The following is a 20,942-nucleotide window of genomic DNA, read 5'->3' as shown; positions in this document are numbered from 1 at the left end:
GTTTGTGGTTAAAGTCAATGTGTTTTTCATGTGTTTGTTGAAGCAGGGGGATTCTGGGAAGTTCCCATGTTAATGTAATCATGTCTGTTTAATAGGACATTGTGGTCTTGGATGCTTCCCCTCTGCTAATTGTGACGAGGAGAGCATGGCTGTCTCCTCTGCAGTAGACTCCATCTGGATAAAATCTATTTTTATTGGACTGCTCTTCAAAAGTTCCTGCTCAAGGATGGCTACTGGCTAAAATAACAGTGTCTCTGATTCTGGCTATGACCGTCTCTCTGTCTCTCTTCTGCTCTCCTGTCTGTCTTTGTGCCTTTACTAATGCAACGATTTTTGCTTTATGCAACAATGACATGATTACAGAAGGACAAAAAGGTGTTGTATTATGTTAGCGAGTTCCCAAATGAAGCACTAAGAGATTGTAACCCGGCGATTGGGCAATATGACGGTGTATATATTGCGCAAGGGTTTTAGAGAATGGATATATTAAGAGAAGTGGATACAGTGTTAGAGGCAAGGCCCCATTGATCCCTAAGAAAATTGCTCGGTGGCGCATGCAGCCCAAATAGCCTGACTCTTGAGAGCAAAAGTACCCGTATCTGGGCCCACAGACTTGCAATACGCTGCGTCACGGCCTGTCTCAGCCTCGTATTAGAACAATGAATAGAGAAGAAAAATGACTGGATTCAGAGTGCATTTGACTAGTTTAGGCCCTAATGATTTGAAAAAGGCCTATTCGAGTGATCGAACTGGGTAGTTGATTTAGCCAAAATAAATGTTCTGCTATGGGAAAAATTCAGAAACTCCCCTTGGAGGGAACTTTGGGATTTTAGTCTTTGCAGACCATTTACATGCACAAAAACCTATATAACAGACTACAGGAAAGGGAAAACCCCCAAAAGCATGTTGGGGCCCCTTTAAGTGCTTATCTTAAAGATCTCCTATTATACTGTATTGTTCATCCCCCTCTATTTCAGCGCCGTTCATGAAGTGCTGATTTGCTGACTGTAGCTTTAAATGGAACTAGCTGCTGCTGGCCACGCCCCTTTGGAGTTTCATGATCTCTCCTCCGTCATGAGAGAAGTTTCTAATGGAGATACTCAGCTAAACGCTGCCATGATTAAACGCCATCTAATGTTCCAAACCACATCAAGCATTATTTGTGAAACAGTGGAGCTCAAACGTTTCTCTCGCGGGTTTACCACAAGGACAGTATCTTTTTTATGTCCGACTTATTCACACATAGTCTTTCGAGTACAGCGTTAGCTCTGAGTGTTAGCGATGCTTGCTAACGTAAACACAGATCATGTTACTTCCAAACAAGTGGCGCATTGTTTCTGATACAGCACATAGCTTGACATGTTCTTTCTTCAGTGTTTCCCGCTAGAACAGTGCCATTATATGTATTATATATATATATAACAACTTTACTCTAAGTCCCTTCTGCAGACATCCTGCTGAATACACAGACACACAGATGGTGGGGGATTCAGCTTGCCGTCTGTGTTGCCAGGAGTTCAATGTAAAGCCAGCCCACATTTCTGATATTACGTCCATCTGGATCAGCTAGTTTTTAGAGATTTGGGTAAGGAGGAAAATAGAGAGGGTTGTATTTTCTGACACTTTGTGAGTCTCCTTACACACCAGGGACACATATTTATGTATAAAAGACATCAAAAAGTGCATTTTGTATTATAGGTGACCTTTTGAAAGGATGTAGCCGAACTTTATTGACTAGATCTATATATGTAAATATATACTGGTTAATCTCTTTACATTTATTAACACTTTTCCATCGCTCAGGCATTATCTCACCCACCTGTTTTGTGGGTGAGAATGTCACGCTAGATTTAGCTGGCTTCACTAGACAGAGACTTGCGTTTGAAATTAAATTGTGAAGCAATTTTTATTAGTTTACACATATAGTTTTATTACTTTACTTTTTACTTTTATTTGACTTTTTTGATGCTCCGTTTCATCTACACTCTCACAAAACCCTCGAGCACAGGCACGAACACACATTCATCAGAGGCCAGATTTTTTCCACCTGAGAGCCAGACAGCTATTGGCTCGTCGTTGCTCGTTTGCTCATTTTTCATGTCAGTATTTTCCCTGCAGAAAGCATCACTGCTGGGATTCTCTCACACGAACAAACAGGCCTTTCATTCTTTGCCTCTAAACATTTTAACTTCATTGGCCTCATTTAGCCTTGGCTCTGCTGTGGATGAGTTGCTGGTATATGTTTGTGGTTGTGTGTGTGTGTGTTTTTGGACAGTGAAGGTGTGTTGAGGGAGCGCTGACAGACTAAATATCCAATTTTCTCCAACTTATGTGAGAGCTTTGCTGTAATTTTGACATCCTGGAGTGCTTAATTTCTCTCTTAAAGCGTCCGCAGTAGTCTGGGCAGACTTTCTACCTCATTAGTTGTTTGGGTTTGTTGGCAGTGCCCATGAAGGATTTGCCGAGCAATAAAAACATGATGATGTGCTGGTTAAGAAAGGCTCTGATTGGACAACCTTCTGTAAAAAACTAATGCCTGAAATGTGATAATTGTGTTTCAATGCTTGGATGTGTAACTGTTAACTTTGCAGAAAATCTGCAGTGCTTAAAACATTGAAGGGATGTTCCATAACCAAAAATAACCCTTTTTTGTTCTTTATTTCTAAAAGTAGCAGTACGCAGGTTACTGAACACATAAATGCATTAACACTGTGTTCATACAACCGACATCATTTGGATCCCATTCACAATGAAATGCCTAAACCACAGCACTGCTCAATACCTTTTTCCTTTACTGTATAGACACTCAAAATTATGATTATTGGTTTTTTCTACCAACAATTCCAATGCCAATTTTCTACATCATTCTAAAGGAAATCATTTGAATTTGTATATATTTATTGCATACCATGGATGGACAATTTGTCACACAGGCAGGTTGAGTATAACACCTACAGTAACCCGGGGAGTTGTTAATCCTCAAATTGCACTACTTAATGTAGAACTAACTTGTGAATGCAAAACCAAAGCAGAGTATTATTAAATAACTTATATTTAATACCGCCAACGAAATTAAACTGTATGAAGAGATTATTGAATATTTTTACCCTCTCAAAGAACCGAGACAAAACAGCGTTAAAACCAAAATCGATAAAAATAACCAACATTTTTCAGAGTGAGTTTGACACTTGTAATGTCAATGTTTTATCTTGTAATCGTCTTTACAGATGCAGAGTTTTAACCCTTCATAATAGGAATGCATACAGCAGAGACATTTGAAATTATGAGTCTTTGAGTTCATGAAAAACACTATATACAGTGGGGCAAAAAAGTATTTAGTCAGCCACCAATTGTGCAAGTTCTCCCATTTAAAAAGATGAGATGCCTGTAATTTTCATCATAGGTACACTTCAACTATGAGAGACAGAATGGGGGAAACAATCCAGGAAATCACATTGTAGGATTTTTAATGAATTAATTGGTAAATTCCTCGGTAAAATAAGTATTTGGTCACCTACAAACAAACAAGATTTCTGGCTCTCACAGGCCTGTAACTTCTTCTTTAAGAGGCTCCTCTGTCCTCCACTCGTTACCTGTATTAATGGCACCTTTTTGAACTCGTTATCAGTATAAAAGACACCTGTCCACAACCTCAAACAGTCATACTCCAAACTCCACTATGGCCAAGACCAAAGAGCTGTCAAAGGAGACCAGAGACAAAATTGTAGACCTGCACCAGGCTGGGAAAACTGAATCTGCAATAGGTAAGCAGCTTGGTGTGAAGAAATCAACTGTGGGAGCAATTATTAGAAAATGGAAGACATACAAGACCACTGCTAATCTCCCTCCATCTGGGGCTCCACGCAAGATCTCCCCCCGTGGGGTCAAAATGATCACAAGAACGGTGAGCAAAAATCCCAGAACCACACGGGTCTGTGAGAGCCAGAAATCTTGCTTGTTTGTAGGTGACCAAATACTTATTTTACAGAGGAATTGACCAATTAATTCATTAAAAATCCTACAATGTGATTTCCTGGATTTATTTTTCTCATTTTGTCTCTCATAGTTGAAGTGTACCTATGATAAAAATTACAGGCCTCAACTTGCACAATTGGTGGCTGACTAAATACTTTTTTGGCCCACTGTATATATATATATATATATATTATACACATCTGCCATACATGTCTGTTTATAATACACATATCTATACATTATACATTGTATACATACAACTCCCCAAATGTGTCCCTGCCATTGTGATGTGCAAGTGGAATCGATAACTGCAATACTATTGGTAAATACCCTGCTAACATGGATTAGAAAGATCTTATTGCATCCACTCTCAATGAAAACGTAGGTACAAGAAGATTGTTTTCAGGGACAGTTCAACCACAAAAATACATTGTTATAGTTTCTGTGTTTCGAGCACAAGGACCAGCTTTGACCCCGGGCCCCCTCTCCCACAAGTTGTACGCTTTGTTTTGCGCAATGATACACTCAAAGTTGATCCGTTTTCATTTTCAGCTTTTTGAAAACCAACATGGCTTAGTTTAAAACATTTCAAAATGACTAGAATAAAGAAGAAGGTAGAGAGGAGTAAAAACCGGTGAATAGAGGTAAAAGCTCTGAAGTTAGGACGTGTGTGGGTGGGGGGGCTGTGAAACGTGGCAGAATGAGGCCTGGCCAACCGGCAGATCTTTTCCATATGTTTCCTGGAGAAAGCGAGAGACAGCGCCCCTCAACCCCACCCACTGCATAAGTCTTCATTTAGAAAGACAAAACAGTTGAGAAGCAAACCATCAACAGCTCCACGCCGTTTGTACTGCATTGCAGCCCGGCCTGGATTCCTGCAGATATCAGTTCCAGGTAGAGGTGTGTCTGAGAGAGGCATTTGGCAGGTGTTGTGTTTCTGTTTCTGGGAATCAGTGGGGAGCTAACAGCCAAACAGCGGCCTCCCAGAGAGACGCAGAGTGTACAGAAAAACACTCAGGTCTTCACATAGGTTTCATCACTGTGTGTGTGTGTGTGTGTGTGTGTGTGTGTGTGTGTGTGTGTGTGTGTGTGTGTGTGTGTGTGTGTGTGTGTGTGTGTGTGTGTGTGTGTGTGTGTGTGTGTGTGTGTGTGTGTGTGTGTGTGTGTGTGTGTGTGTGTGTGTGTGTGTGTGTGTGTGTGTGTGTGTGTGTGTGTGTGTGATCACAACTAGTAAGTGTTCGCACATGGCTGCTGTGCCCTCGCTAGAAGTCACAATCGCTGCTCTTAATTAGCAATGGTGTTGTTCACGGTATCAAATCATCACAGACTGCTCACTGAACCCAGTAGAACTACAGATGCCTTGTTTTCAAAAGCACCATTAAGTGAAAAAAACCCACCTGTATAACTTTTCTCTTTTTAGTGCTGTGTTTACCAGAGCAGCAGCAATGATGGATGGTCGTCTCCCGTAGGTTATACCTAGGATGTCGGTGGTTCACTGTGAAAAGTAAACAGCGTTCCACACTCAACTTTTTGACCGTTATGAGTGAATCCTCACAATACTCAGGTGCTTTAGAACACACAAAATGGGAAGTGCAAGTACAGAGGTGCGCAAAATGAGACACACCAGCTGTTTCAGTAGTTTTTGTCTGCGAGTACGGAGAAGAACAATTGTTTTTTTGTTTGCTCTTTACTCTCTCTTAAAATAGATTATACTAACCCTAACCCAAAATACACCTTATTTCAATAACTGACAGCTGATTGGCCTACACAAGATCCCACAGTGTATAAAACACAAACCGCCTTTCTCAAAAGCATATTTCGGAAGTGGTGATGCCTCATGCAGCGTGTCCCGATAAACCCACAGAGCATTATCACCAACTCGGTTTTCCAGTCAGTTCCATTAAGTGCTTTCAGTCTGTTTCTGCATATTGTTTTGTATGAACACCTATAATGTTATTTTACAGTTTTACATCAATTCAAATCAAGCAAAATCTCAGCTGGGATCATCTTTATATTAATAATTATTAAACAAAAAGTCACAAAGAAATAAAGCTGAACCAACTTTATCCTTAGACTTTATAAAACCAAACCTACAGCATCTGTATATTTGCAGCAGCCTATTCTTTTTCATGAAGTAGAAAAATATAATGTTCAGCGCAATCTAAATAAAATAAATACATTTCATCAAATTCTCTCATTGTATGTTGTTGAGGTAAGTCCTGTGTGCGACTCTTTATTAAAGGAAAGGTTTCAAAAGAAGTGACCCCGGTTATGTGAACAATGGGGCTTTCTGCAGTTTGGGAAACATCCATTTCTAACACATCATTGAGATAGAAACCTTTTCCTGTGTCTTTCCAATCTAATGGAAAAACGTCTATGCAGTGCTGAAGTACATCTTGGGGATCCCTATTATGTTTCTTGTAGGGTCAACTGGAACTGATTTTGTTCTAAGAAATCTACTGAACACTAAAAATGCTCTTTCATTAATCTTTCCATTTGATTTTCTTTTAGTAGCTAAAAAAAGATTTCCTGCCATTATTTAATTTTGGATTGTTTGTTAAACATTCTTTCTGTAACATTCCGTGGCAATGCAGGACTTCAATACAAAAGACTATAGTAAGCTTCTGTCAACCTTACCAAACCAACTTTACAAATCTGTTTGTGTATGTTTTAGTGGAGATCCCAACATTTCCTCAGATCCCAAATCTGATCCCAAGGCTAATATTTGTACAAGACATTTTCAAAACTCTTTGGCATGAATAGCCTCTGAGTACGGTATTGTAGAGTATTGGTGAATTGATGTTGCTTCATGCTTTCTTTATTTTCTGAATGTTAGCTTCAGAGTTCTTTGTTTTATAAACAGTGGTATAAGATCGAAAAACTCAAGCAACATTTAAGTCCAAAGGGTCTCCCAGGAAGCAACAGTTTCTCAACAATTTAGAATTTAAATTTAGACAATCCCTGCTTGGTTTCCCTTATTTATTCTGGATCAATCTCCAGACCTCCACTCACACCAGGGGAACTGCATTCAACTCTTTAGTGTGTTGTGACATCTGCTGGTGTGTAAAGGAACTGGCCCACTGGTGTTCATCAGCCTCCTACCAGGAAAACCACTTCTGGTACCTGTAACAACATTTGGCTGGATGCAGACTGAGAGATCTTACTTTTATGATAAGATAAGATTCAACTTTATTGTCATTGACTACAACGAAGTGCATGTGGTTACAATAAATTACACAACAACAATGTTGTAGTAATGGACATAAATCAATAAATATGAATAAAGATCTTTGCATAAGGTGGTGATTTAGAAGTATATTCATATAGGGTGCAGGGTTGCGCAAGTAAAAGTTAAATACAGTTGTAATAAACATCAAATATATGTAATAAATTGTAAATGTATGACAAGTTAATGGTTCCTGAGTGTGAGGCGCTGTGAGTTGGAGCCCCATGACATTCAAAGGGGAATGTGGTGTTGTGTTTGCACTGTAGTTCGAGGATCATGGCGGGGGAGGAAGAGTGGGCTAGTCCTGAGTTTGAGAGTTCAGCAGGGTTATGGTGTTGCGGAAAAAGCTGTTCCTGAGACTGCTGTTGCAGAATCCAAGGCCAGGAATGACATTGGCCGAACCTGCTCAATTTTGTAACAACCGAATAAAGGTGTTCCTTAGGGAACCCCCCCAGCAGGTAGAAGTGAGGACACTTTTTGCTGCAACTGATTAATTTATTATTGAATCAAAAGCATGCAATTCCCAATAACTGAAATGAATTGTTTGTTTCAGTCCTGCTATATGCGTTTCAACCTACTACAATGTGAGGATTTACTGTTTGTCTGTATCTTTATAAAATGAATATGTTACGGTTTTGGAATGTTTTTGGACCGACCATTTAGGGAATTAACCCTCTCTGTGTGGACATTATTCACTGTTTTCTAACAATTTATTGTAGACTATTGATGATTTTATTAAATCTAATTATTTATAACCAGAAATACAATTTTGAGGTTCAGCCCCTCTGAGCATGCAATCCACATATGACTGTCTTCATTCAGTTTATTATCAAGTTATTTGAAAAGGTGTTGATCATTCTTTCTGATCTTCAGTGATTAACCTCTTTTTTCACTCTTATCTTATCCAGTATCTCGCCCGCTGATTTTGGCAGAAACATTCCCTATATTTAAATTGCCTGAAATCAAAAGTCTAAAGGATATGAAAAAAAGTGTCCAAGGAACAAAATGAAATGTTTACTTTACAACTCAAACCCATTTAAAGTATATAAATTACAAAATACAAGGGGAGGGTATCCTGGTTTATTAGATCACAAACTCAATAAATATAGCACCATTTCAGAGGAGGAGCATTGGAAGAAACAAACTGTTTGAAAGGAAGATGCTCTCAGCTTGGGAATTGTATTACCTGCTTATCATTTTAATTACTCTAGTTCACTTGTTTGCTATAGTTCAATAAAACAAAATGACGTTTTAGGTTTCTTACACATGTAAGATCCAGCCTGACATGAAGCATTCAGCTTCTAAACAAAGACAATACAGACATGCAGCGAGATAATATAAAACATCCACATACAGACCGCTTCAAAGTGTCTTATTGCACTCAATAAAAATGCCAGTACAGACTTCTGCTGGAAAGAAAAAGTGAAAGTGGTTTTTAGGGTCATGTTATGCTCTGGCCATATAGTGACTCTTCTATGATGATTAATATATCTTAACTTAAAAAATACATGAATATAGTATGCAAAGATATGGCATAAGACAGAAAATGAGTATGTTTTTTTGAGGTTTAGAAAACAACTTTTGAATTTGATATGTTAAATGTTTATAACTTGAAAGGAAATGGCTTAAAACCTTTAGAAAGCCAGCAGATTCTGTTGTTGAGCTCTAATGGTACCAGAGGGAGGCGCTTTATTCCTGGAAAAGTGTACACAGAAAAAGGTGACTGACAAAACGTAAGAATCCCCTCACAGAAACCTCACCAAGGTAGCAGGGCACTCGTGTTGAATGTGATTATAATGTACAGCAAGTTATAACTTCCTCCCCCTGTATATTATCTTCAGCTACAAAAACACTTTCTACATGTGCAACACTTTTTAATAAATGTCTTGATTTATTTTAAGAATCCAGATTTGTTTTCAACTCATTTCTAATTTGGAGGATATTACTAGTTCTCTCTGAGCGCATTGTTTGTACTCCCAACTACTTTCTGAAGTTTCCCAGCTGAACGCCTCTCCGTCCGCTCACACAGCGGAATGTGGCTGGCTGGATGTCCCAGTATTTCACAGGGTTGGCAAAGAGACTGATGCCTGTGTACAGGTTCTTCTTGAAACTGGGCTCCATGGGACAGAAGTCGTTGACTCCCACACTGCTGATTTTGTTGCCGTGGAGGTAAATCACCTAAACGGACAGAGAAGATTTGTCATGAGTGGGAGGGATGTTCTGATGCTGTTTCTTTGGGGACTCAAAATCATAATCTATACACCAGGAAAGAAAGCCTGAGTCAGGTATCTGAGTTGAAGGAAACTGATATGTGTGTGATTTGGCAAACAAGTAAACATTTTTCTGTTCCCCTTTTTATTCCTGATGTGATGACAGCATAGTATCAGTTGCACATAGAGGACTGTAGGATGGAGCATGAGACTGACAGTTGGATTGGTGTTTTGCAGGTGCTTTACCATACTAATGTAGTCAAAAGAAATCTGAGCCCTCCTGATTTAGCTATGGATTTATCTGATGAACTTTGGGTAAAAACTAAACAAATTGGCAGCTGCCCAAATTCAGTTCGCTATGTGGGATGTCTGGGCTCGGTCATATGATCCTTCATAGTGGGAGAAGGATGAATTAAGTGAAGTCACTTGACCTGCATGCCATCCTGTAGATTGTTTTGAACACGTACAACTTAGAATGCTTTAGAATGAGCACGAGGACATGGCCTTTGAGAACGAAGTATGGGCAACATGCCAGCTTAGCCTTCAGATGCTGCTACATTTGGTTTATATATTTTCCATCTCTTTGCATCAAATACAAATCTAGGTCAAGATAATGTTCATCTGAAAAGGAAATGTAAAACAGAAATGTTGTTGTTTTTGGAGAATAAGTGTTGGAGCTAATTGTAGAGCATCAACCGTGACTACATTCAGCATCTCACCTGGAGGTAGCGCAGGGAGCCGAGGTTCGGTGGGACCTTTTTCAGGCGGTTGTGGTCCAGGTGGATCTGACGGATGCTCGGGATGTTGGCTAAGCTGCCATTTTCTACAAACTTGATCTGGTTAAAGCCCAGTCCTAGCCTGCGAAAACGTCAAAAGATATTTGAAAGGTACAATTCATCATCACCCCTTGTTATTAAAAAGCCTCGACTCTCCAGAGATGAAGTGATGGAAAAAAGTTTGTTTCCAGCATAATATGTGGCCGTGTTTTTACCTCTGCAGGTTTTTGTATCGTATGAAGTCTTCTATTTCCACCTTAGTGATCTTGTTGTAGTCCAGGCTCATCTCTGTGATGGAAGAAGGGAAGTCTGGGGAAAAAACACAGCAAACAAAACCAATCAGACCAGGCAGAAGAAGACAAGCATACTGTATTTACTTGCTTGTGATCAACAAGCAGTTTTTAAGCCTGAGTGAGGTGTAGTCTGCGTGTAATACGTGATTAATGATGTTCTACCTTTTGGTATAGCAGTTAGTTTGGCCTCTGCAATACCGATGTACAGAGTGGACAAGCCGTTAAAAGCTCCTAACTCAATCCCAGTGTTGGCCAGAGGGTTGGCGCCCAGCTCTGTGGAACAAACAAGAGTAAATCTGGTACAGTTTTCAATGATCATATTTCTCCTGATTACATTCAAGAACATCGCATTGTGAGGGCTTGTTAGTCCTCAATATGTCTGAAGTTTACCAATCAAAAGAAATACTACTGTAAATGTTTTTCATCACCTTTCCCTCGTTAAAACTTTATTAAATCAGATAAATGTTACAACAGATGGGACAGTGCAGGCAAAATCAAATGAATTGGGCTACATAACCTTTACAAATGGTTAACTATGCAATACTGTATTAGATTGTATATTTAGAGCAATAATCTGTTTTTTATTATAAATACATTTATTAACACTTTCACACCACTGTTTATATCGGTGTGTGTATATATACTGTACTATACTGTAATGTTTACCTATTTGTTGTTCTGAAGTATTTTAGTACAATGTACACATTTACATTTTGTATTCTTATGGTTATTTAAATATTTGTATTTTATTTTATCTTTTTCTACCTTTTAAATCTACTGTGTTTTATTCTATAATGAAATGGAGCAACTGTCACACACCTGATTTACTCGAGGATAAATAACTGCTTCTAACATATTAAATAAAGAGGCAAGAGCATGTGTTAAAAGTGAAGCGCACAAAAATGGTTAACAGACATGAATGAATCATGAAATGGTTTGCTGCAGTCTTTTGAGTAGAAAGCTGCCAACTTCTCCATGGCAATGACCTGATCTAGGTCTGCACGATATTACTGTTTGACTGACATTGCGATTACGATATAGGAGGGATTGATCATTTTGGAATAATTTTTGCAATAAACAATCAAAATTAAATCAAAATGATTTAGTCTGTAGAATACGTTTTACTTTACAGCTCTACAATACTTCATTCAATCCAAATTGCAATATTGATTAAATCAGATGAATTGAGTTGATCTAATACAGTAAGCTGAAGTCAGGTCTTACCCAGCACATGCAGTTTCCTCAGGCCTTTGAACGCATCCTTCTGGATCTTATTGATCTTGTTTTCGTGGAAGCGGAGCTCGATGACATTGGGCGGCAGGTTTGCTGGGATCTCAGTTAGATGGTTGTAGGAGAGGTACAGCAATCTGAGGTGTTCCATGTTTCTGAAGGCCTTGGGGTGAATCTTGGAAATCTTATTGTGGATCAGAAACAGGCCCTGATGGAGGAGATGGAAGAATACAATGTAGTACTGTACATTCATTAGGAATTTTTACAGGTGATTATAGAGAATCCGAAGTAATCTCTTATTACCAAAAAGAAAGGTCTGTCAGTCAATTTATACAGATGCCTTGTCAAATATTCGAAAGTCATCTACTTACTTCAAAGCTGTTTGTTTGCTTTAAAAATACTTCATTTTCTTTACTTTGTACATTATTTGGGTATTAACACTCTACTTAAACTAATCTTTTCATAAACTAGAAAGGATGAACAAACTCAACCCTGTTCAGGTCAGCTGTGACATTCAGCTCTTGATGACAAGCCAATGCATTACCACAAACAGCATATTGTCCTTAGTTTGCTTTGATACAGCAGAGTATTATTCACCTTTTAGATCTTAATGTGGTTCATAATCAGCTGATCAAAGACAGAGCTGCTGGTAGACCTCATCTTTTTAAATGAGTTTCCTACAAATGGACTGTAATCTTGTCAGGCTGCAGGCTACATTCTTACTATTAGAGGGCCATTTCTTTTTAGGAGCTTTAAAAGCATTTTGTGGAATTTGAGTCTGATTGGGAATGATTGATGATGATGGTTCCCAAATCTTGGCATTTTGTAGAGGGAATTCATTGGTTATGTCTCTAATATGTCTAGGGCTTGTTTAGTTGATTTTGGCTCAAGAGATGCACATTTTGGGTGTAGGAGTGGGGGGAAATCATTTCAGATAATAATGCTCTACTTTGCTGGATCAATTGGCATATTCCAAAAATATTTTTTAAAACCTTGTTAGATGTATGTTAGCTTCAAAAAGCAAACAGGTCTATACAGACAGCTTATTGGCTTGACTCGCACTCGCTCCAAACACACTCATCAATTTATTTCATATTTATTTTACGTGACTTGCTGCAGTGGTTGTGTTGTGCCACCAAAGCGTAGGCTCTGCTAACTGACGTTATTTGTATGCATGGTTGTGTAAAAACAGGATTGATCATGTAAACAGAAAATCTAAGTGTATTTCACGTGTCCATCTTTTTTTTAGCATCGGTTGTTTTAAATTGGTTGAATTCAGATCCAGCTTAATGAAATTGAACTGAAGGTGTGTTCCTCGCAGCAGTAGTTTTAATATTTAGGGTAGGAAAGAAATTGCCGTTCCTATTTACAGATGTATACAGTAATTTAGCAACACTTCCTGCAGCATATTTCTGCTTTAGATGCGTGCAAGAGATTTGGCTTGAAGTCATCGGATGTCTACATCTGTTGAATGTTAATGGAGAGGGGTTATGGTGTTCATTACTGTGTGCAGGTTGAACCTTTGCTCAAGGTTTCTCTTACATGAAGCTTGTTGAGGCCTTTAAAGTCATTCTCCTTCACCTCAGTGATATAATTGTTCTGGAGGTCAAGTATCACAGTGTCCTCAGGAATCTTCTCAGGAATAGAGATATGACCTGTTGGCAGAAAGAAAATGCCTAATTGAAGACCAGAGTTGGACTAAAAGTGATGAGAGCTCATTCTACACCAATGTGTGCAATGCAATACTGAGATGTACAGGTGAAGAAGTAATTGTGCTCTTTATGACTCAAACGTGAACATCTCAGTGAAAGTTTACATAGTCATTGATGCAAGACGGATCAAACTATCAGCAGTTTTTTTATAAATCTTGTCACTTTCTGACATTAAATAATAAAATGAAAATAATACAAACTATCTATGAATCACCAAAGACGACAGCTTTATAAAGTGCTTTGAAAGCTAAAGCAGGATAACAAACAAAAGCAAGACACAATTTCAGATCAGAAGTGTTTTGATTTGAATCTTCTCATTGAATTTGTAGAGAAACCAAAAAAATAAACAATGGCAACTTACACTTTGCTTGATTTTTTTCTAAAGTTATTTTTATTGGGGCTTTTTGCCTTTAATCGGATAGAAGAGTGACAGGAAAGTGGGAGAGAGAGTCCGGGTGGGATTCGGAAACAAACCCGGGTCGCCGGCGTACGGTGCAGGTGCCCTAGGCAGTTGCACCACGGCCGGGGCCACTTGGCTTGATTTTTAATGGTAAACTTTAAATATTTTAGAGTTGAATAACAAAAAAACGCTTGCCATTTATATCAACAACCATGTTTTCTCACTTTTGTCGGAGCACTGCACTACTCTTGGCGAGCAACGGCAGTCAGCGGGACAGCTCTCATCTTCATAATCGTCGTCGTCATCATCATCGTCGTCTTCTTCGCTGTCTTCATCGGCTGAATCAGCCATCATGACATCATAGTGTTTCATGAATTCCATGACATTGATTGGCTCGTAGGGTTTGGCATTGCCCATCGCCAGCAGGAAAAGCAGGAGAAAGACCCTCATGGTTTTATTTTGGAGGGCGGGTCTGAGATAGAGCGACCAGGGAGAGCTGAGGATAAGAAGGAGGAGGTTAAGTTAGCTTTAAAGTGATGGGCAGCAGAAGACACTGAGGAGATAACCTCGCCAGAAAGTGAAATGTTTTGTTTATTTTTCCATCAGGTTTAATCCACTGTAACAGAAATCTATAGGGGGCGATATTGAGAAAATCATATCTCACAATTTGATGTTGTATGATATTGTAGAAATGATATTTAATATTGGTACAAAATTAATCATCTGCAGTGTGGATATGAGTTATTACGCAGTTTAGTTGAATCCTCGTTTCTGGTTGGTTCTTTTGGATAATCCAGAGGCTCTTAATTTTTTGGCTAACTGACCGCTACTAAGGAGAGCAGACCGTTGCTAAGGAGCTAAGACCGTTTATAAGGGTATGTGCAGTGATACAAATCCACAGAAAAAAGTCCGGCAAATAAAAAATCAGCTGTGGATAACAAACAGTATTTTATCTCCACCAGAAAACACCATGAATACTTTTTGAATATTCATTTTTAGATTTGTGAGAGCACCAAACTTTCCACAGATGATGGCTAAACTGTCCCAAATAAAGAGAAGAAAAATAGATAATCAGAGAAATCAACAGAAGGAAACAGACAGGAAGTAGAATCTTATGGGAACTCGGTATGGGCTCTGGCCTTGTTTCAAGTGTGGTTATTGAAAAGAAAATGTGAACAGACTTAAATAGTTACAGAAAACCATAATCAATGACTTATTGTTTTACTAGCTGTTACGTGTAAATGGCATTTTATAGTAAGTGTAATCAGGGATCTTGTGTGCTACCTCTCGATCTTTTTCAGGATAGTTATAAAATGCAAACAACCAACTGTATACAATGATTGTAAAAAGAGCACCATTTCACAGGATCTAATTTTCTATTTGTTTTATATTCATATTGTCTTCATATGGTTTCAGAATTTAGCAGGAATACAAGTGGAGCCAACCCAAAATATCTGAATGTAATTTGGACACAGCCAAACTCAACTCTTGGGTCAATCTGAGTTACTTGGAGCAAACCTTTGTTGTATACTCATTGGTCCATGTCCAAAACACGAACACAGTTCTAGTTAAATGCAGATTATTTGGACATCTGATATCGTTGTTTTGGAAAATATTTGAAAAACACCTAAGGAATTAAAAGATTTTTAACAAGATTGCAAAGAACAACATTTCATTTTGCTAAACACAAAGGGGTTTGTTCCTGACTTTTTGGGACTTTAGTCTTATTGATGCTGTTTTAAGTACTAGATAGATTTACATCTACTGGTATTTGAACAACATTTACATTTCAATGTAAAACAATGTGATACTCCCTGCATACTGTTTACGTGAAGGGTTGTATTTGTACCAGTAAATCTTAACTCCATCTCTAAATTTGTGTTTAGTCCCTCTTTAGGTATTTAGTGTGAAAAAATTGATCAAATGGAATCAACTGTTGAAACAGAAAGTTACTGGGTTACAAACTGTACCATACCTGCCAAAAAATCATGGTTTTATAAGGCCAGAAGATCTATTAAAATCCTACTGTTATACTAAACAGTTATTCCCTTGTGAAAGTGCTGACATATACTGTGTCCCATGAGTACATAGCTTCATTGCTGTCCCTATATGTTGCATCCTTAAATCCAGTTTCTATCTTTAAAGTATATATGTTAGTATGAGCATCTTACATTTAAACAGCATAATTAATTCATCTCGATACACAATTTTATTACGATATGATTTCCTTGAAAGCTGATTAATATTGAATTATCACTTAGCCCTACTGAATAGTAAACAAGAAACTTTAGTTGCCAAATAAAGTCAAAAGTAAAACTTCTCTTTTGAAGAAGGAGCAGAAAAGTAGCAATAAATGGAAATAAAGGACAAGTGTGTTAGAATTGTACTAAAGTACGATAAATGTACTTGGATACTTTACACTACAGTTATCAACCATACTAACATGATGGTACATTTGCATCTGGTAAGTTATTAGATGGCTTTAGCAGCTAGCAACACTCTTGGGTATTGGAGCCATATTGTATAAAGCTATTTGAACCGTTTCCTCCCCAGTGCAAATGTCACCTCATCCACAAAAACTGTTTTAGTGATGCAGTTGAGTTTTACAGCCCTAAAATAATCCTGATTTAGGAATGTATTACTAAAACAGTGAGTGGTGGGAAATGGCCCTGTTTTCCCTTAGTGATCAGTTTCAGTAAATGCTGTTCTTTCTATTAATGTTTCCATGAATTTCTGGATCTTCCACTGGAAACAAGTTCTTGCAGCCAACATAAATGTTTCTGCAGCTCTCACCTATTCAGCATTTTTGATGATCATTCTCAAAATGATGTATATATGTTCCTCTGTTATACGTTCATACAGTCAGCAGGGAGAGGTTGTCTGGTTGCGTGCTTCTAGTAATCTCGATGTATTCAGTTGAGGAGTCAGTCCTCCCACAAATATGTGTTGGTGGTCGAGCATCCTGCGGCATCAGCACATACCACTCAGCGTAGACCCTTCCTCTGCACTCAGACTCCCTTTTCTTCCACATGTGCACATTTAGGACAAAGGAGGCTTGATGTGTGCAACATGGTTATTTATTTTATAACTTGGCACTGAGTTGGAGATAATTATGCAGTTTATTGTGTTTTCCTGTCTCCTAATCAAACAGCCCTAAAAACCAATACATTATTCTGACTTCTCTCCAGGCAGACTGGTGACGGTAAAGAGCTTTTGTTCAGAGTCCAAATTATTTTTCTAGATTTAATAAAAACATCCAAACCAGAGTGAAGTCACCCTCTCTCCTCAGGACTCAGATACAGTATTTGTCCCAATGATCAAAAAGTCAATTGTTGGGGTTATATTTAAGTCAATTAAATGTAAAAAATAAAAAGGGAAGCTCTATTCACCCATTTTATATCATTTTTGTAATGATATAAAGCAGAGATAAACAGTGATCTCACATTAAGTAAGCTGGAATTAGAGAATATTTGCCATGTCAAAGACTGTTGCTTCAAAATATGCTTATTGATACAAAACTATTACTAGATAAGTTTCTGTTGATGGACTAATGATTCATAGTTTCATCACTCTTCATACTGGTATAAGAGCTATCTGCTTTGTACCACTTTTAGAAACCTGAGCTGTTTCTGGCAGATCTCTATCATGTGCATGTATTTACCATTTGGAATCAAATTGTGTTCCCTTGGAAAATTCAATTGCATTTTTGTCAACTGAGATCTACTTTAACTAAGACTCCGGGCAAATAACACATGAAAGACCACAGCACTAAATCAATAAACTTCATCTTCCCTTCAGAGTTCAATTATATAGTTTACTTAAAAGGTGATCCATAGAACAATCCTGGAAATTGATCCTGCATGCAAATCAACCTGAAATATTCTCTAAATATAGATAAATGTTTCATACAATACAGACACAGATCAGATAGTTAAATTAAAAACAATTACATAAATGTTGCGTCCTAGTCCTGTGGCTCCTCTGTATCATCACCTTAAAGGCACAGGAGCTGTGTATACACATTGGAGATTATGCATTCTTAGTAAATAAAACCTAACTAAAACTTATTAACAAATAACAAAGATTAAGTCATTTGTTGTTATTAAATCAAGGGTGTGTCCTACCTCAGGTGTTTGTGTCCTGGTTTAAACCCCGTGCAGTGAGCAGAGCAGCAGCAGCAGCAGGGTCCAGCTGGAAGGCTGAGCTTTGGATCCTCAGTCAATACATTCCCAGTGAACGGAGAACAGCATCACCCCTCTCACTAGAATTTTTTTTTTAAAAACGGCCCCCAGAACACCCCCACTGACGGAAAACCCACGCTGTTAGGGTGAGAGGTTGAGTTTCAGTGAAGAGCTCGTCACTCAGTGATCACACCGTCTGTACATCTCTGGGTCTACAGCTGGAACGCCAGTGTTAGGGTTTTACTTTTCTTCAGGAGCTTTGAAGTCATGCCAGGATCATTAGCTTCAGACTCCTGAAGTTTTTATATAGAACAAACTGGTAGGTCTGTCGCCACCCCTCCCCTCACGGCTTGGTGCCATATAAAATATTTTACCTCGACATGAATGGTTCCTACACCAAGGCCTGTTGGCACTGGGGCAAACAGGGACAGTGGGACTGTACAGCAGCTGTTGGTGTTGTCTTAGTGAAACAACAACTGTTAGGATGGAGGGAAGCCAGCCCTGGAAGAAATTAATATCATGTAATTCCTTCATCCAGCTTTATAATAACTTACTCCCTCAAACATGGGCTATAGAGGTAGATAGAAATGATTTGTGTGAACAGGTTATTTGGTTATGTATAATGTGTAACTGTCAATTACCTTCCACAAATGCAGAAACATATATTTACTCAAAACATATATATTTAGCAGTCATTTTCAATTCAGATTTTTTTTAAGGCAACCTTTCTGCTGGTCCAAACTGAAATCTATATGTCACTATATGCCATTTTCCATCTGGAACACGATGTTCCCGGATTCCACGTGCGTAGAATTGATATCTACAAATACTATTTCCATTACACATGGATTGATGATCTGTTCACACAAATAATATTGTGAGAAATTTACATCGATTAAAAACCTTTAATTCATCTTAACTAGCAAGCAATTAACAGAAGGAGATGTCGGTGTGCTTGTCATCAGGTAGCAGAATATATTTAAGGTTGAAAGATGAATGAACCCTTTTTTCTTATTTATCCCAAAAATGATCATGCTAAAATATTCAGCCGCGGAAAAAATCAAAAGACCGCATTATTATTTTCTCTTGTTTTATTATTTATAGGTATGTCTTTGAGATAAATAATTTGTTTTTTGGATTGTATTCTATAAACTACTGACAACATTTCTCTGTGTTGGAATTCAACAGACACTGGAATGACTGCCATACATTTAAAGATAAAGATTTAAGAAACTTTTGGAGTGGTCTCTTAATTTTTTCCGGAGCTGTATTTTCAAATGTCAGCCTAAAAAGAAGATGCAACACTCTCTAAAACAATGATCCAATCAAAGTTAGGAAACAAATATAGACATTTCAGAGCTTAATCCGCAATCCAAAAAACACAAGCATACCCTAGCCTGTTGCAGACCACATTTTGGCGTTTGTTGTGGCTCACAAACTGACATCCATAGAAAAGTAACTATTTCAGTACCCCATATGTTATGATCCACTGAAGTAAGGCACGATATGAGATAAATAACAGTTTTGGCCTCAGTCTTGACTGTAAGGGGGCCAGAAGAGACACTTAAGTCACAATCAACCCTCTGTAGTTTGAAGATCACGCAAACATTCACATCAACACCAACCAGTATCACCAAGCACTGTTCATCATTCTGCAATGCTCTTCTCACGTCTCGATGAAACTGTGACTTTACTTTAACCAATACAAAAAGCCAGTGAGTCTTCAGACATAAGGTTATTCAACTTACCGGAATAGTGAGTAAGAACTGGTGGCTTTGTTTGTCTTTGTATACATTTCTTTGTTAACTGGAAAGGATTAGCAGGAGTCAAACTGAGATGATGCTTGCAGTCCACATCATATGTTCTGTGTTGTGTTCTGCATGATGAGTCTTAACAAGGCACAACACGAGAGCCTCAATCTTTACCTTTGAGGCAGAAATACCTCCCAGGAATGGAAAAGCTAACAGGAGCTTGTTTCCTCACGGGTTTATCCGTATACTATTCCTTTTTTCCATTCGGTGCTGCTATTTTCTGCTGAGCTGAGCACAGTTTACAGCAGGCTATCTAAATATGCACTGGTCTGGCAGTCAGACAAACCCAAATGGACTGTGTTCTGGTTTCAGTGCATCTTCTTGGAAAAACCATATTTTCCAATCCATCAGAGATCTGGTTAAATGATCATCTCATGTTCAACATACTCTTTGAAGACAAATTCATAAACATAGGTCTTAGGCAAAAGTATTTTTTGATGTTCTTCCTTTAGTCTTCTAGTTTTCTAGTTCCAGAAGACTGAATAAATCAAAAACACAGCAAACTATTTTGCTGTCACTCTTCTTCACTGATTAACCTCATTGCCATATGTCATCAGTATGAATGTCTTTTGTAATCAAAAGGTTTTGGGTTTGATTCTGAGATTTGAGTCCAGGCTTTAATGCAACTAGAAAGAAAGGTCTGTGTTTTATTATTTGATTATTAGGGATGTATTGAAGGTTCTAGAATGGTCCTAGTTTTCTTGGTTCAGTTGTTTTAAAGTTACTCATGTTGTTTTGTGATGTGATCCCTTTCATAATCGGAGATTGAATTTTATATTTTTTATTATTACTTTGTAGTATATTTTGGTGTTCCCTTTCTTAAAGTTGTTTGTATATATCTCACTGTCATTGTTAGCTGACCTGGCCTGGACTCTTGAAAAAGCTTGTCTGTAAATTAGTCTTTACTGGTCAAATCTGGTAAAAAGCTTAAAATAAAAAAGATATACATTTCTGATTTGCAAAGCATAAATAATGAATCATTAAGACATCAACAATTTTTTATGTCTGTTCTCAAGAATCTTGTGAATGGAAACCTCAAACTGCAGCTTCAACAGTCTGAAGACGGAAACTGGTTTGTGGTACTGAAAGAATTTATGGCGTAATTGTTGGAATCACAGTTTTCAAACT

At 38.1% G+C, this 20,942-nt stretch overlaps 2 protein-coding genes across 7 annotated transcripts in view; one reads left to right on the top strand and one right to left on the bottom strand.

The window, feature by feature from the left end:
- cenpp (centromere protein P) overlaps window positions 1-20,942 on the top strand; it is an 83,776-nt gene that overhangs the window by 35,424 nt on the left and 27,410 nt on the right. The window lies entirely within an intron of this gene.
- Window positions 8,262-18,173, bottom strand: aspn (asporin (LRR class 1)). Of its 2 annotated transcripts, none has more exons than XM_063910666.1 (8): window positions 17,947-18,173; window positions 14,047-14,318; window positions 13,253-13,365; window positions 11,705-11,918; window positions 10,643-10,753; window positions 10,403-10,496; window positions 10,131-10,269; window positions 8,262-9,379 (listed from the first exon to the last, which is right to left on the bottom strand). In XM_063910666.1, exons 2-8 carry the CDS (start codon window positions 14,270-14,272, stop codon window positions 9,182-9,184), a joined length of 1,095 nt encoding a protein of 364 aa, XP_063766736.1. In that variant the 5' UTR covers window positions 14,273-14,318; window positions 17,947-18,173; the 3' UTR covers window positions 8,262-9,181. The 2 variants fall into 2 exon arrangements, with proteins under 2 accessions (XP_063766736.1, XP_063766735.1); XM_063910665.1 differs by lacking the exon at window positions 17,947-18,173 and adding an exon at window positions 16,616-16,710.

This window comes from Eleginops maclovinus, chromosome 20 (assembly GCF_036324505.1).
Source record: "Eleginops maclovinus isolate JMC-PN-2008 ecotype Puerto Natales chromosome 20, JC_Emac_rtc_rv5, whole genome shotgun sequence".
Taxonomy (NCBI): domain Eukaryota; kingdom Metazoa; phylum Chordata; class Actinopteri; order Perciformes; family Eleginopidae; genus Eleginops; species Eleginops maclovinus.
The sequence above is the reverse complement of the archived record's forward strand: the minus strand, read 5'-3'. Positions and strand labels throughout refer to the sequence as shown.